General features: G+C 31.1%; 3 protein-coding genes across 6 annotated transcripts; 1 reads left to right on the plus strand and 2 right to left on the minus strand.

Annotated features, from left to right (window-relative positions):
* The first annotated feature begins 562 nt into the window (after positions 1–562).
* On the plus strand, positions 563–5,871 carry LOC123897924 (ATP-dependent (S)-NAD(P)H-hydrate dehydratase). Of its 4 annotated transcripts, none has more exons than XM_045948745.1 (11): positions 718–905; positions 1,702–1,847; positions 2,646–2,722; positions 2,812–2,921; positions 3,005–3,119; positions 3,223–3,285; positions 3,365–3,528; positions 4,306–4,367; positions 4,475–4,541; positions 5,352–5,531; positions 5,618–5,871. In XM_045948745.1, the coding sequence occupies exons 1-11, from the start codon at positions 853–855 to the stop codon at positions 5,655–5,657; spliced, it is 1,077 nt and encodes a 358-aa protein (XP_045804701.1). In that variant the 5' UTR covers positions 718–852; the 3' UTR covers positions 5,658–5,871. The 4 variants fall into 4 exon arrangements, with proteins under 4 accessions (XP_045804700.1, XP_045804701.1, XP_045804699.1 ...); XM_045948743.1 differs by lacking the exon at positions 718–905 and adding an exon at positions 1,191–1,304 and having other exon boundaries at positions 1,595–1,847; XM_045948746.1 differs by lacking the exon at positions 718–905 and adding an exon at positions 1,217–1,304.
* Positions 5,872–6,212: 341 nt separating this feature from the next.
* Positions 6,213–7,228, minus strand: LOC123897926 (nuclear transcription factor Y subunit C-2-like). Its single transcript, XM_045948747.1, has one exon. It carries the CDS (start codon positions 7,080–7,082, stop codon positions 6,258–6,260), a length of 825 nt encoding a protein of 274 aa, XP_045804703.1. The 5' UTR covers positions 7,083–7,228; the 3' UTR covers positions 6,213–6,257.
* A 2,884-nt stretch (positions 7,229–10,112) lies between these two features.
* Positions 10,113–12,384, minus strand: LOC123896308 (heavy metal-associated isoprenylated plant protein 32). Its single transcript, XM_045946717.1, has 3 exons — positions 12,355–12,384; positions 11,969–12,044; positions 10,113–11,533 (listed from the first exon to the last, which is right to left on the minus strand). The coding sequence occupies exons 1-3, from the start codon at positions 12,382–12,384 to the stop codon at positions 10,167–10,169; spliced, it is 1,473 nt and encodes a 490-aa protein (XP_045802673.1). The 3' UTR covers positions 10,113–10,166.
* Positions 12,385–17,501: the final 5,117 nt, after the last annotated feature.

Below are 17,501 nucleotides of genomic sequence, written 5' to 3' on the forward strand. Positions count from 1 at the left end.
TTTGTTTGGGGGGCTCCTTTTTTTTTTTATTTATTTTTTTAAAGTTTACACACAAGTCTATATTTTTTTTGTCTTAGATGAAGTGATAATCCACTGAAATTAAACTCACGTATAATTGTGAGATCCCGGATTCGAACCTGGGTCACGACGTCGGGCGTAACAATTTCGGCATTTTGTCAGTTGAGTTAGGATTTATGGGACCAGCAATCTATATTTTTACGTATAAGAGAAATGATTTATTTTTTTGTAATTTATACGGGTCTATTTTATTTTATTTTTTGTGATTTACGCATGAACTATATTTATATATTAATACTGGATCATGTTTTATTTAACTTTTGACAAATACGGGATCCTACATTTTTTTTTATGTTATAACTTTTCATTATTCATTCTTTTTATTTGAGAATTATGAAAATTTTAATATTAAAATGTTAAATTTTTGTCTCATTTTACCTTTGCTTGACACGGATTCGGATACTAGTTATCTCTTACAACTAATTTAAATTTTAAACACACGGGGAAAATTGCAAAATAGTAAATGTCAATACAAACAATTATACAAATTGGTAAGTAGAATAATAAACTTTCTTCTTATTTTGGATCAAAGAGCAAAAATATCACGCAAAGCAAGATAACAATCCAATACTATAATAATCTCACTACAAAATTATGCAATTAAGTGAAATAAAACAGTTAATTCAAAAGAGAAAAACCAGTTAAATTCTCAAAACACAAACAAAGAAAAAACAATGATTTTTATGAACTACGTTCAGGGAAAGAAATTGGTTCCTTGAAAGATGAAGATTGCTGAGACTCAAAATCAGAATCAGATTTTTGGAGCTGATTTTGATGATGATGCTGCTGCTGTTGTTGCTGATCAGCTTTAGCTTTCTCCAAATAAGGTTTGAAACCAATTTGAATTTTGAATACTCAAATAACCAAAAGCTATTGCTCCTAAAACCACTATCCCTGACCTAATTGCATTCATCTTCATATCTGATTTCGGAATTCGAGCCATACCCTCTTCAATTCAACAATCAACAAACACAAAAATGATCAATTTGAATGTCAATTGAATCAATTGATTCATACTAGTGTATACTGTATATAGTGCTAAAAACTTTGAAAAGATAAAAACGATGTCGTTTTGACAATTTTCCAAATTTGGAACACGTGGACATCACGTGACTCATCTTATGACATAAAAAAAAGGAAAAAAGAGAAACTTTCTCACTCACTATTCATGAATTTCTGAGCTTAGTTCCTTTCTGGGTTTTTTTTGAGTAATTTTGTTTTTTCAGGTACTATAATCAATTTTTTTAATTAATTTATGTGTTCACTTAATTCAATTTTTATGTCTTCTGAAAAGTTAGTTTTTACATGCATTTTAGGAATTCAGTTTTTACTATAATCAATTTTTTAATTAATTTATTTGTTCCCTTTAATTCACTTGTAGTGTTTGTTATGCTATGTCTTATGAAAAGATTGAGTTTTTACATGAATTTTAGGAATTAGGATTATGAAAATTGGTATAAGAATTAGGGGGTTTTGTTTTGTGTTTCTGAGATATTCATGATTGGGTTGTGAATAGGGTTGCTGTTTGATCATGTTAATGAAACATGTGGTCATGAATTGTTGGTTACCGTTGTTGAGTTGTGCAAACAATTGTATGCTATTGGCTTCTTCATCTGTTTTCAGAAGACAGAAGTTTTTTATAAGATCTCTTGGAGGTAGCATTGATTATCGCAAGACTGGAAAAATGCAGTCTGTTGAGGTTGATGCTGAGAACATTATTAGAATAATTACTCCTGCCTTAGATCAAAGTAGACATAAAGGCCAGGCAGGTACATAATTCTTGAAAATCCATGTCATCTTTCTTTTATAAGTGGCGGTGATGATGATGATGACGACGATGATATCAAATGAAGAATAAAATGTGCTTCTTTATGTCATTCCATGCATGCTAACCTTTTAATTTGAATATATGCAAATGTTAGTATCTTATGTTAGTATGTTATGTTAGTAGACAAAGTTTTAATTAAAAGTTTCCTTCAGTGATATGGGCTGCGAAAAAGTGGTTTTTTATGTTTCCGAAACTGTAACATGACCGCGATTAAGGCCACATTTGATTGTGATTTTCCGAAATATCAAAGTATCCCGACTCAAATGCAACCGTTATTTAAAATTCTGTTAGTAGTCACTAGTCAGGGTTTGAATCCCCGGACATCCTCTCAATGTCTTTCTATCCAGTCTCCTAGTTCATCGACTTGAGCTACGCCTTGGGACGTGTGCTAGCCTGTTTACTTGTACATTTAAGTTTATTTCGATTTTTTCATCCCTTCCCTTTTGTTTCTAAATGTTTCCATGTGAGAAAAATTTCCCTGATTATTTCAAATATGCCTAGCATAACAAGTTCCTGAGTTGGATATTTTTTTTCTTCTAATTCATTACATTTGGCAATTGAAGCCCTACCAAGGCTGCGGTGACGGTGAGTTGTGTTTATTAAAAGAAAATTAAGAAGAAATATGTTGTCAAATTATGTCTCGAGTACTATCTTTGTATTATTTATATGATGTTTGTGTCTATCTGGATAGAGAATAAGGAATATCTCACCTTTTTTTTCTGCTTCTGTTTCAAATCAGGGAAAATAGCTGTTATTGGAGGATGCCGCGAATATACAGGTGCCCCATATTTTGCTGCCATTTCAGCCTTAAAAATTGTTAGTACCTGTAATCTATCTTTTTACTCTTTTTCAAAGTTTTCTTGAATGAAATCATTGTCATACTATTATATTTTTCATTCATGCAGGGTGCAGATTTGTCCCATGTATTTTGTACAAAAGATGCTGCTCCTGTCATCAAAAGCTACAGTCCTGAGTTGATTGTGCACCCTGTTTTGGAAGAATCATATAGTGTCAGGTAAGGCTTCGATTCATCTTTTAAACTGCACATTTCGAAAAAATACCTAGTGAATGTTGTTTTTAGCAAGTGACTGATTTCAGGGAGGAGGACAAGAAAATCATAGCAAACAAAGTTCTTGGTGAAGTTGACAAATGGTTAGAAAGATTTGACTGTCTAGTCGTTGGTCCAGGCCTTGGAAGAGATCTGTTTCTTCTGGTATGCTATCTCTTCATAAGCTTCGCTTGAATCACTCGATCCCAGTTTTATTATACACTTGCAAATAACTTATTTATCTAACATTTGCATGAGATGATGTCAGGACTGTGTGAGTGAAATCATCAGGCATGCAAGAAAGTCAAACATCCCAATTGTGATAGATGGGGTATGTATGTTGAAGTTTGGACATCTCGTTGTAATGTGATTAACATGCGCCTATTGCTTACTGTTTTGGCATATTTCAGGATGGGCTTTTTCTTGTTACAAATCATCTTGAACTTGTTAGTGGCTATGCCTTAGCTGTTCTAACCCCAAATGTCAATGAATATAAGCGACTTGTACAGAAAGTACTGAGTTCTGAAGTAAATAACGATGATGCTACTCAGCAAGTGCTATCTCTTGCCAAACAGTAAGTTCCCCATTTTAGGTCACTGGTTTTTATGCCATAATGTTTTCCGGAACCAATTGATTTCTACTGGTTGTCTGCTATTTCTGAGGCGTGTTTGTGATCAGGATAGTCGGTTCTTTATTGTCTTTACTGTAACCACGTGTTTTTTCAGCATCCTAACTTGTGTAAATCCAAAAAAGAATGCTACTTATATGAATAGAGATTTAAGCAAGTTACTCTTCCGCTGCATTCAATATTATGAAATATAATTGGCTAATGCTAACTTCATCTAATCAGCATTGTGGTGTAGTGTTCAATCCGGCTAATTGTAAACTTTCAAGGGCTAAGCTGGCCAATGAATCATATTATAAATGTTATATTTGTGTGTGATCCTGTACAATTTAATGTTTGCATATGGACCATGAAATTCTTGAAAAAATACTTTAGTGATAAGTAGTTGATTGTATTTCTCAATTGGTAGCTCTATTCTTTTCTACCATCTGGTCTCCAAAACAGACACAACTACTTTTGTTGAGCCCCTTCTCTACAATTTCCATAATTCATTATATAATAAGCAGTGTGATCAGTTTGATGCTCAGGCTAATTCATGACATATGTAGTGTGAAGGCAGATTATGATCCTTTGATTTCTTGCTAAAAGAAAATTGACAGCTTTCACAACAGAAAGAACTAGAGCATGATAAGTTGTTTGATTGGATTACATACGTTTGAGTGATTTCTCATTATTATCTGGTGCTAGTACAGAAGTTTAATGACAATTGTGGACTTCTTTTTGCAGAATCGGTGGTGTTACTATCCTCAGAAAAGGAAAATCTGATCTAATAAGCGATGGCGACACAGGTAGATCTTCGATAAATATAAAAATCTCAGTTTTCCTTCCTGTCTTGTTTCTTAAAGTGACCCATAGATGTTTGGAAACCATTTGATTGACTCTGTTATTTATGCAGTTAAATCAGTAAGTATCTATGGTTCTCCTAGACGCTGTGGCGGCCAAGGTGATATCCTTTCTGGAAGGCAAGTAATTATTTTTTGCATTATATCTGTGAGTTTCCTTCCAAGAAACTTTATGATGATGCTGTATCCTTAAATTGCTCTTCTTTAAGTCATTTAGAGTTCTCTTTACTTTTTATTATTCATTTATCTATAGTATATTAAAGAAACAGATGAAGATGTCTAGAAAAATATGAAGATATTTAAAGGCTTCATCCATGGAAAAAAAAAAGGAAGACAGAGAAATAACTCATTTATTTCATTGTTTATTGTGATTGTATCTTTTGCTTGTCATTCATTGAAAGAGAAGAGTAAATTATACAATCACTGTTTGTTGTCTTTTCATGAGTTTGACCTATAGTATAAGTTGTCAAAGTAATTAAATTTGTTTAGCTTCTACAGTTCTGCTAATTCACCGAGTCTAACGACCTTGTGGACATTTATTGTTTGCGGACTGTGAGTAATGCATCCTACTGTTTTTACTTATTCCATCCTTGGTGGCTATTTGAAAAGGACCGATAATATTGTTTAAAGCAAAGCAATTGGTATTCAGTTATCCAAGTGGTTATGCGCAAGTGGTTAATGCGTTTCATTTAAGATCAAATTGTTCAAGTAGTACTTGAGTTTGATCTTAGCTGAAACAATTTTTTACCGGACCTCACTTACTTCCCGGGGCAATCTCCGGATCACCAGAGCTCATTTCCCTTGAGAGTTAAGACAATAGAATAGTGAATAGTGATCAGTAGAAAATAGAAATTAAATGTCAGTTAAACATTTATGTCGTCGGGATTGATTTTTTTTTTTTAGTAAACATACTTATTTTAATTGATACAGTGTTGCTGTCTTTTTGTCATGGGCACGACAACATATTGAAGCTGCTGATCTAGATTCAAATCCAGCGGTGATAGGATCCATTGCTGGCTCTGCAATGATGAGGAAGGCAGCTTCCCTTGCTTTCTCAAATAAGAAAAGATCAACTGTCACTGGTGACATCATTGAATGCTTGGGGAAAAGGTAACTTGTTATTGAAAATTTGAAAAACATTTGTTTGATTATGAGAAAGTCGAGTTATGAATAAGCTCGTTTATTCTTTCTTGCAGTTTGGAAGATATTTGTCCTGCTGGTTCATGCTCTTTGTAACCTCCAAACACTTGTATAAAACTTGTCGAGTTACGTGTATGTTTTGCTTAAAGAATAAGTTTGATTTAATAAAAGTAGTCATTAGTCAACTAGTCATGCTGTTTGTGACATCCATTCAATCAAGTCTTGTACAAGCTAATGTCTTGTGTGGTCATAACATGTTACATGTGAAGTTGGTTGAAGATGTGAAAGGATTTGAGGTCGTTGATGTGTATGTCGAACATCTCATACGTACATTGTTAGGCTTAGTATATAACTCCGCGTCAGTCAGCATCGACATATTAAATGTGTTTGTATTGAACCAACAGCCACATACTCCCACATAATATTGCGTATAAGACTCCACGTCAGCTACCGGATATGTAGTGAATTGGACACAAAAATAAATGACATGCCTCATTTCAATTAATAATAATTGGCTGGATACATAATAGTCCAAATTGATGTTGAAAATAGTTTCATAGTTTTATTATATTCACATAAAAACAACTAAATTCAGTAAACATTACAAAAACATAAACAGATATGAGTAGTTTCATTCAAATATGAGCATTGATGCACTGCAATTAGTACTACTTTCATGCAGTAAGTATTAGGTACTCAATCATCTGAATCCGGCAAATCAGAAGAATGATCATCTTCTTGTTTTGAGATTGGCAACAGTTGAGTTGCAAGAGGATGGTTTAGTTGTCTCTTGTATTGAGGTTGATCAATAAGAGATCTTCCCATAAGCATTCTTGGAGGACCATATGATGGACCTGCAGCATCCTGAGATGTCATAGGCACAGGAACAGGAACATAATAATAAGGAACATTTGCAAATGGAGGACTTTTTCTTCTTGGTATGTTCATAAATATGTTATGCTCCAATGTGTTTTCCCTTGGAACAATATCAACTAGAAAATCAAACATATCATTCCTTGATATTGCAGATGAAATATCACTCTTTTGAAGTGTTTTTCTTTTGTTCTCCTCTACGATAGCCCATGACTGCATTGTCAACTCCGTAATAAACATTTCGCACGCCTTAGCAAATAGAACAGGTGTCTCAGATGATATCATACTTACTTTCTCGTCCGTTTTCATTATCTTCCTAATCCTTGCCAAAGGCAAACAATTAGCTTTGAAATCGACTGTCTCCTCGATTTCATGGTTTTGATTTTCCCAAAATGTGTCGAGTTTTCTCTGCAATGCTTGTTGTTTTCGTTGTTGGAAATGCTCTCTACTCAGGTAGGATGAAAAGGCGGAAGTACCTGCGGTATGAATTAGAGGACGAGATAGTTGCGCTATTTGGTTTGATTTATTTTGGTTTTCGTTATGAGTTTGTGTTGGAATATCATTCTCTTGCTTCTTTTGATCCATATTGTTATGAACTGCAATAATATATATTAGTTCACCATTTTGATGCATACAATTATAGAGCATTCATTAAAACTAAATTGCTTCAAGAAAAACCATTTGTTTATCACAAAATATCTAAAAAAATACTAAATAAAAAATGACATTGGTGATTGGTCCAACAAGGATTAGAAATACAAATAGTAAACATAATACATGGTATGAGAACTTGACAAAAAAAAAATACATGGTATGAGAAAATAATTAACATATATCCTCATATAAACAATATCAATGTCTGGCAGGAAGCCGGGGTTTGAACTCCGGTCATCCCACTTTTTCACTTTAAGGTGAAATTTCTAGTCACTAAGCTACTTGACAAAAAAAAATATCAATAAATCTAAATAATAAATGTTTATAAAATCATCTTACAACCTAATTATATTATTCACATGTATACGACTGGGAACTATTTTTACATGTAGTGTTGACAACAACAAAAAATGCATCAAGCATGAAAAAAAGACGTTAACTCAGTGCTTTTGGTCATTGTAAATGAAACATGCAAATTTTTGAAGTTCAATATCATTATAAAAAAAAAAAAGGAAAATGCTCTTAAAAGTGTATAAAATATAATAAAAATACTTTAAAAGTTGTTTAGTCAATTTTTTAACTAGTATTTCAGATATACTAGTTAGCATAAACTTTGAAAAAATAAGAGAAAACTAATGTGAGAGGTGGGGAAGAAGATATACCTTGACGGATATTTAGATTTCAGTTCAAAACATAAGAAAAATTGATTTGAAGAATTGAGAAATAGTGATGGGCACAAAATATTTGCTAATTTTGTTCCTTTTAATGTGATTTCATGACATGATATATTTATATTGCTAATTTTGTCCTTACACTAAACATTTATATTGGCTTATAATCAAGGTGGCACAAAAATAGAATGCTGAGTTGGAAAGTTTTCCTGTCTAGATGGAAAAAAGAAACTTACAAAAAAAGAAATATACGCCACATTATACGGATTGAAGTCGTGAATTGGGAGAAAAAATGGACGTATACACCGCATTAAGCAAAAATCATCAACTTCAATTCTATTTAATGTACAAAGGGTGTGTTTGGTAACACAAATAAGCTAGCTTATAGCTTATTATATGAGCTTATAAGTTTGTTTCAAAAAATTAGAGGTGTTTGGTAACAAGCTTTTTGTACTAGCTTATAACTTTTTTTCAGATGCTATTTCAAGTAGCATTTGAGCTTATAGCTTATAGTTTTTTTACACTTTATTTCATTTTTACCCTTAATTTAATAACTACCCACTCTAAAAAATAAACTACCCACTATCAATTATGTAATTTTATATTTAATAACCACTTTAAAAGCTAATTTTACCAAACACTTTAATTTTAATAAGCTAGCTTTTCAGCTATCAGCTAGCTTACAACTTATTTTTACCAAACAGACCCAAAATAGCCTCATTTGAAAAAGAATCAACAATATATAGTATGGTGGCAATAATTGTCTTAGTCATTAGCTCTGACTAGGCCTGAGCATCGGTCGGTTTCGGTCGGGTTCGGGCCGAAAATCACTAAATCGATAAAAACCGCAACCATTTAATTTGGACCCAATTCCGACCGTCTATATCTTCGGTTTGTTCGGGTTCGGGTCATACGGGTGGCGGGTTGAACGGATCGGTTATTACGGGTTATATCGAAACTTTGTTTACATCTAAAACTCATCCATTCTTGAAAAATTCCTAATTTTCGAATAGTTTAATACCTCGTCACAATGCAACAAAAGATAGACGAAGTAAATTAAAAAACAAAGAGGGTTAGATGCAGTTACTTTCTTTCAATATGTAGATCTAAACACAATAAAATATCAAGTAGAAGAGACGTAGAAATTAAAATAGATCTAAAATATATATATTAGAATATTTTTCTCACCTTTTTCATCACCATATTATTAAATATAAGCTTTGTAAAATATAACATTTTTATCTTATATCAAAGATGGATAAAAATAACAAAGAGAAGAATATATATGAGATTGAGAGGGAGAGAAGGAAAAAAATTAATTTGCATCTAATGGTTGTTCGGTCGGTTTCGGTTATGGAGAGATTGAATTTTAGAGACCCGCACCCGCCCGTATGCAACCGTTCATGCCCAGTTTTTCGCAATTTTTTGACCCGTGACCCGACCCGCACCTGACCGAATGCTTCTATATGTTGTCGGTTATATCGGTTTCGAGTCGGGTCTCGGGTTCATGCTCACCCCTAGCTCTGACGCCAATTTAGGCTGCATTAGGTGATGACCTAAACAAAAAAATGAATCCATGTGATGTTATTTTTTGATTCGGGCTTCTTTATACTTGATGTGGCCAAAAATTTGCTCCAAGACCATTCCGTGGCTTCATCTTTGAATTTAAGAAAAGATTATTCATTTCACAAGTTTTTCTCTTCGTCTACGGACATAAAAATAAATAGATAAATAACAATGATTGTAAAGAATAAGTAAAAAAAAAAGACAATGATATAAAGAAGTAAAAAAAAAGATTGTCAAAAAAAAGTAAAAAAAAAAGACAATGATATATATATCGTAAAGAAAAATAGAATGCAAAATAAAAAATTCATAAGTTTAGTAACAAAAAAAATAAAAATCATAAGTTTTATTTCATGTAACAACGGTAATTAAACACTATTATCGGGGTTTAACCTAAAACCATATAGCAGTATTATTTGTCATTTCGTCTACAAACATAAAATAATTCGATAAATAATAATAGTTGTAATTGTGAAGAAAAAGAAAAATTAATCATTGAGACTTGAAAGGAATGAGAGTGAGATAGGGTTTTTTTTTTATTGACCCCATTCTCCCCCATTTTATTTTATTTTATTTTATTTTATTTTATTGCAGAATATAAACACATTTATAGACATCTGGCATTCATATCCCATTATTACATCTCATAATAATACTTTTCAAGACCATACAAATAATATATAAAATTACTCCTTATGGTAATTTAAAGTTCATGTTTTTTAACTTAAAAAACTAGGATGAAAAAAAAAAGGGACAAAAACAAAAGGAAATTGAAAATAAAACAGAAATTAAAACTCATTCATCATCTTCTCTTTATCAGCAGAACAATCAGCATCCCATATCTTCACATAATACTGCAGCTTGAAGTATTTTCATCATTGAAAAAGTTGGAATATGAATCTTGGCGATATTGAGGAGGTGGAGGATACATGTAATTAGCAGCCATTGGTGGTTTTGCATACATCATTGGTTGAAATCTTTCATTTACATTTTCTCCACCAATTGGTATTTCCCTTTGTTGATTCATCATTGAAGTCATGTATTGTTGTTGGTAAGGATTTCCACCCATCATTATATTAGGACCACTGTATCCGCTTGCATGAACACCACTACTAGTCGCCGTGCCTGCAAAAAGGCCTTGTACAGCTGGCATGTTGGTTCCCATTTGGTTCATCCTTGACATGTTGGTTCTCATCGCTCCTCCCATGGAGACCATATTAGGATGATGACCTTGATAATGCATGTTTGGGAATACATTGTTATTTGGAATTTCAGCACTACCACCAACATTCTTATTTCCATTTTTACCCTCCGACGTTCCACCTTCATTTTTGCCACCATTGTTTATGTTACCTCCACCTTGATTTTGACTATAATGATTTCCTTCTCCACAACCCAAGCCATGAAATTGAACAGTCTCAAGTCCACCACCACTTTCCTTACCATTTCCCCCACCGTTCTTGTCGTCGTTTTCACTACCCTTTTGAGCATTCATTAGTTGAAAATGATTCACACCATTCATCATCATGTGAGCAGGACCATTACCCCCCATTGGAAGTTTCATTGTTTGTTGTCGATTATCCATTTCATCATCAGACTCATCATCAGAATATTCATCATCATCATCAGAAAAATCATCATCTTCAGGCAAACTGAGCTTAACATCTTTCATATTTGGATTTTGATTTGGTGGCATCTTGATGCTCATGTTCATGTCCTTAAATTGAGGAACATTCAGATTTCCAAACCCTTTCATTTGTTGAAGTTGTTGCAATTGTTGTTGAGGATTTTGTCCTTGCAGTTGTTGTTGAAATTGTTGATGTTGAGGATTTTGTCCTTGCTGATGTTGTCCACCAACACTATCCTTTGGTTGGTTTTGGTTATTTTGACGACCATCGCTACTAGAAAAAAATTGATTTGGGATAGAATTGCGTGACGAAAATATTTCCCGTCCCAAAATATTTAGATTGTTGTTGTTGGTGGTGGCGGTGTTGTTGTTGTTGTTTCGTCCATCATTTCCATTGTCAATTTGCATGTTTTTCATCTGATTTGCAATGTTATTTAGGTTATTGTTGTTGTTTGCATTTGGATTACCCCAAATCACTGCAGGTTTACCTGATTTTGCAAGCTTCTTGATGACAACATTTGGGCCCACATTCCCATAAACAGTCACCATCCCTTGTTCAGCATCTATCTCGGTAATAAAAACCCCTATAAAATCAAATTACACAATCAATTAGCAATATACTATTAATTCACCATCTAGGTGGTGGAAATATGAGTTTTGTTTCTTTAAATATTTGAAGAAAAAACCCAGCTTTGTAAGAGTATTAAAAAAAAATTAAGAGATAATTTGTTTAATTTTTTTTCTTTCAAATATTAAAGAAATTAAAAAAATAATGAGAGTATGAACTTGAATGAAATGAGGTAAATCAATTTTTTTTAAGTGGAAAAAAAATCAAATATGTTTTTTCATGAGTATAAAAATATAGAAACTAAAATGGTAGAAATATGAGAATTTTTTGTTTTCTCTTCAGATAAATAAAAAATAAGGAAAATTTATTTTTATAAGAGTATGAATGTGAATGAAATGGGGAAAAAATTGTTGTGGAAAATTAGTAAGAGTGAATAGAAGAATATTCTTACCATCGATCTTCTTTAAGATTTTCTTAACCTTCTGCTTGCAACCGCCACAATGTATGTTCACTTTGAGAACATATTTCTGTGTACAAGGAATCCCAAAAACATGGTAAAGAGAAAATTATATCATAAATAACAAAAATTATTACAAAAATATAAAACGAAACACTTTATTACTTTATCGGAAATGACATATGCATATATACACATAATGTATCTGGTTTGTAATATACACCAAATACATTAGTTTTTCAATAAACTTAAAAAAAATGATTTTTTTACTTATAATAGTGATCGAATGGAGTACATAGAAACATACATGACAAAATAAAAAAGAAAAACTTGAAAAATAACACGTCAAAGTTGAAGCTATATATGAAGAAAAAATATACCTGTATTTTCAAAATCTCTTCGTTACTCATTTCTTATAATAAGGTTTTGACAAAGAGAGGGAAATGTAGAAAGAATGGGAATAGTTTTGACAAATTTTGATAGCAATAAAAAAAATACAGAGAATAATGTTTGAGCTAAGTTGTTTGAAATGTCTGGCTTTATGGTATGAAGGTTTGAGAAGCAAAAGAAGAAGAAATGAGAGAAAAAGAAAAAAGGCGTATGAGTTTTAAGTAGAGAAAGGGAGTGTGACAAAGAAGGTTCAAAGTTGGAGAGAAATAGAGAGAGAGAGAAGACATGAGAGGAGATGAACTAAACGGGGGTATTTATGGGTATGGATGACAAAAAAAACTCAAACCCGAGAGATCCACCCGACTCCAAACCCAAGTCAATGGGCAAAACCCGATTTGACTGGGTTTGAGTTTGGGTTCGGGTGACACCCGATAATATGGGTGTGAGTTTGGTATCAGTCAAACTCACACCCGAAACTCATACACCCACCAGAAATATTTTATAATTATCTAATTACCCTCATAGTCTCCCTCAATTTCCTTGGAAGACCTTAAATTTTAGTTGTAATTTAATTTCTTGAAAATCTATGTTGTAATTTCTTAAAAGTCTATGTTTGAATTTCCTTGGAAGACCTTTAATTTTAGTTGTAATTTAATTCAAAGTCTATGTTGGAATTTAATTTCTTAAATTTGCAAATTATTTTTAAATGTGTTGCGGGTTTGGGTGGAAAAAACCCGAACCCAATGAGTGTGGGCGTGGGTGTTGTTTTGCCACTCGAACAGCCTTTGGGCTTGAGTTTGGGTTTGAGTGATGATTTCGAGTGTGAGTTTCGTAAGTGTCAAACCTGCACTCATGGGCACCGATTGTCATCCCTATTTATGGGGGTATTTGGAAACCATGACTCTCTTCAAAGACTTGCTACGTTTTCTAACACTCTAATATTAACCACGGCATGTGACATCATCACATGTTCATCTTTTAGTTTGGCTAAGATTCTAGGTGAAGCTTTCTAACACATCGGTCTAATATATTTTCTTAGAATATTTTAATTTTGATATAGTTTTAGTGTAAGAAAGGTAAATAAATTATAACCATATATGTTATTATATAAGTAATTACGATTAAAGTCAAATGTTTTTAATTATCATTTTTAATGATCTACCTTATTATAAGTATGAAAGTCAAATGTTTTTAAGTATTTTTGTTAATCATTGATATTATTTAATTTTATAACATATGTTGGTAAATAAATAATTAAAAGAAATAAAAATTTAAAATGGATCTTATAAAAAAACATTAAAAAAAATTAAGAGAATCATATATTTATTTAAAAAGGTAGTATATGTTTGTTTTACGGAAGACAAAGGTATGTATATGTAGTGAGAAAAAAAAAGTATATTACTAGTTTGTCAAGCAAGATGCAAAATATATATATATATATATATATATATATATATATATATATATATATATATATCTGAGTTAGGATTCGTTGACAACAGGTGTTAAAGTTTAGTTTGACACCAAATCACAACCGTATATTTTATTTGATCAGTTGGCAATGGATATCACTGAAAACCCCAATTCCTCTTCGCATCGATTTTCCGTTGAGAAAAAGATGCACCGTAAATAGAAACGTCTGTTATTATGAGCCTTTGATTAAATAAAATTGATGGTTGAGATTTGGTGTCAAATTAAAGTTTGACACCTGATATCAACGGATTCTCCACACAAAATGGGTTATCCCCTTCCAATCAAATTTTCTTCATACACATGAGCCATAAATCAAACCTCTGATCACATGCTTAAGGGAATCAAAATCCTTACCACTTAATCCAATTCATTGTTGTTGGTAATAAAAATAACATTTTAATATAGGGTAATCAGATCTCCAGTGTCTCTTCTGTTGATAATATTATGAATTAAGCTGGCAAAAAATAAAAATTATTTTTACATCGTGGTTCATTCGAGTAGTAACATAAAGATTGTAAAGTTACAAAATAAGGGTGATAGTAAGGTTGAACATCAGTCAGGTTTGTGTCGAAAATCACCAAACCGATAAAAATCGTAATCATTTAATTTGGACCCAATTTCGACCATCTACATCTTCGATTTGTTCGAGTGGCTGGTAGAACGGATCAGTTATTACATTTTGGATTGAAACTTCATTTACGTCTAATACTCCATTATCCAAACACTCATAATTTTTTAACGATTCAATACTTCGTACACAATGCAACAATGGATAGAAGAACTAAATGAAAAAATAAAAAGAGTGGGATCGATACATTTATTTGTTTCTTATATTTTAGATCGGAAAGAGTATTCAGTAAAATATAAATGACGTGAAGTATATTTAAAGTGATGTGTATTTTTGTAAAACTTGTTCTGTATCCTTAACTCACTTGCTCAATATATGTGGCTTTATGTGGTTTGAGTCCGTGAAACACTGAGATTCCATCGTCAAGTCAGGTTTCTCAATGAAAAAGACGAACAATATGTTGTCATTACTTCATTTGAAGTAATGTCTTTCATTTATTCAACTTCATTAAAGAAAATAAATACATTCATTTGATAAATATAAATGTTATAACTTCTTTTAATGTCATGAAATTAATTTAGTCAAAAAAAATCGTGAAATTAATGTGCTTACACTATCTACGTTATTTTGTGACAAAATTGGTCAAGATGAGCTTAGAATATCTATATCTTTTACTAGTAAAAAGAAGGTTGAGTTTCTCACAAGCAAGTATTGTGATGATGTGGCACTCTATAAAAAAAGTTTACAATCTTTATTAAAATCTTTTCATATTTCATATAATAGAGTTACTCTAATAATAAATAATAAACAATAATAATATATTAAAAAAAAAACTAACACAATTTATTGTTGTTGAATTGAGACAAAAATGAATTGCAAGCAATGAAGGGTGGAATGATGCATCATGTTATTGTTTTAATTGCATTGCAATATATTATTAAAATATATATTGTATGTTACAATTCCATATTAATGCAATTAAAAACAAAAAATTCTTGGAGACACTAATATTGAATATGTAAATTTAGCTAATTATCAAACACAAACTCTATATAAAGTTAACCCAAAAGCTAATTATCACCACCACCTTCTATGTTTTAACAAAATTTTAATTTATCTATCTCATGGCAAAAACTCTATGGTTTCTTTGTCTAACATCTCCATGAGAAAAGTTATGCATCTTCACCTTCCATATCTTAAAGTTACACATTATAGTGTCTTGAATTGATTTAAAAGCTATTGTGTGCATATATATAGTTACATCATAAGTATATTGGTTTTTGTCCTTGGTAGGTGATGGTGTCTAACCTCATAGAATATCAGGTATGTCTACATGTGATTGATTAAGAAATTGATATGCATATATGTGATAGTTGCCTATTAATATGTTTGTAAATTGGAATTTTTCTATTACTCTGAGTTTAGAACATCTCTAATCATTTTTTATATTTCTTTTTTAGGTTGGATATTTTTTTAAATATCAATCGGTGTTTTGTTCGATGATTAATTAAACTTTGAGTTGAATCGATTAATATGAATATGATTATTTTTTCATGTGAAGGAAGAGAACAGGATAAAACATACTTCTATTTTTGCTTATGTTGCATCCTTGCTCCTTATAAAGCCGATGAAATGACACCTCATGTAAGGATGTGTATTTAACTCTAATGGCAGTTTGTAAACCATCATTTTTTTTAATTGATATAATGTTTGTAATTAGACAACTTTTCTTTTTCATTTATTATTTTATTAGTCTAATGTTTTAGCTTATTTGTTTCTTATTTTCTTTTTCATTTATTATTTTATATAAGGTAAAAGATTTGTATAAAAAATTGTTGATTAATGGGAATATAATTAATTTTTTTATGTGAATAAGTTGAAGAGGATAAAAGAGACTTCTATTTATTGATTTTGAAGTGCCTTAAAATTTATATAGGTCGAGGGTATATTGATGTTGGAGGCATTCAATTAAAAGAGGACAATCCAAATAATTTATAAATATAAATATGTGTCTCATTTTTAAATACTATATTGTCTACAATGTGTAGGTGATCTACTTGATCTCGATCAAGAGAAATATAGAAACAAAAACAAAGTAGAAATTAAATAAGTTTTTTTTTTTGTAGTTGACACTCAAGTCATGCGGTTCTTATAATTGTAATACATGCAAGAAGTTATATTGATTCAACTTAACTTAGAGGTTGTCCAAATATATAATCTTCATGCATTTATCGTATAACACTTGCCTAAATCTGGATGGTTCAATATGAATATATATGAATTTTAATAGACGGTCCTATTTTAATCTACGCATGCCATCTTATTCTTACAACCATAAAATGAATCGATGAAAAGAATTGTGCTAAAAACATGTTAGTTTAGAAATTGTGCTAAATACTTTTTCCTCCCAGTTAGAATTGTACTAAAAACTTTCTAAATTAAATTAAAAAAAGACAAAAATTATTAAATAAAAATTGTTGATGCTCATTTGTGAAAATAAATTTTAGATATTATTAAAACTGTAGTTGTTAAAATATATTTACATATATTTAGAAAATATAATCACACATGTATTTAAACATATTTACACAACTAAAATTCACCAATAATTCAAAAATTATTAATTTAATTTACATAATCACCTACTTTTTGGATAAATTAAGTACATATTCTAAAAGAATGTTTACGTTACGGCTGAAAATAAAATAGTGGAATATTTATAAGAATCAGATGACATTTTTTTAAGCAAATATGAAGATGCCACATGTTAAATCTTATTCATCTATAAGACTTTCTTTACCTTAACCAAATAACTAAACATAAATTCAAATATATAAAATCTTCGTCCAAACTTATATATTGACAACAACAAATATTCAAGTTTATATAATATAATAAGAAAAATAAAATAAATGTTCAAGAAAATATTAAATAAAAGGGACAAAAACTAACAATAATTTTGAAGAGACACAAACCTCACCAAGAAAAAGAAAAACAAACCAAAAACAAAAGGATCAAGCAAAAAAAAAATGTGAACCAAACAATAGACTAAAAAATTGGGACTAATAAAGTTGGAATAAAATTTCACTAAGCGAA

The sequence above is a fragment of the Trifolium pratense genome, linkage group LG7, assembly GCF_020283565.1.
Source record: "Trifolium pratense cultivar HEN17-A07 linkage group LG7, ARS_RC_1.1, whole genome shotgun sequence".
In the NCBI taxonomy this organism is placed as follows: Eukaryota; Viridiplantae; Streptophyta; class Magnoliopsida; order Fabales; family Fabaceae; genus Trifolium; species Trifolium pratense.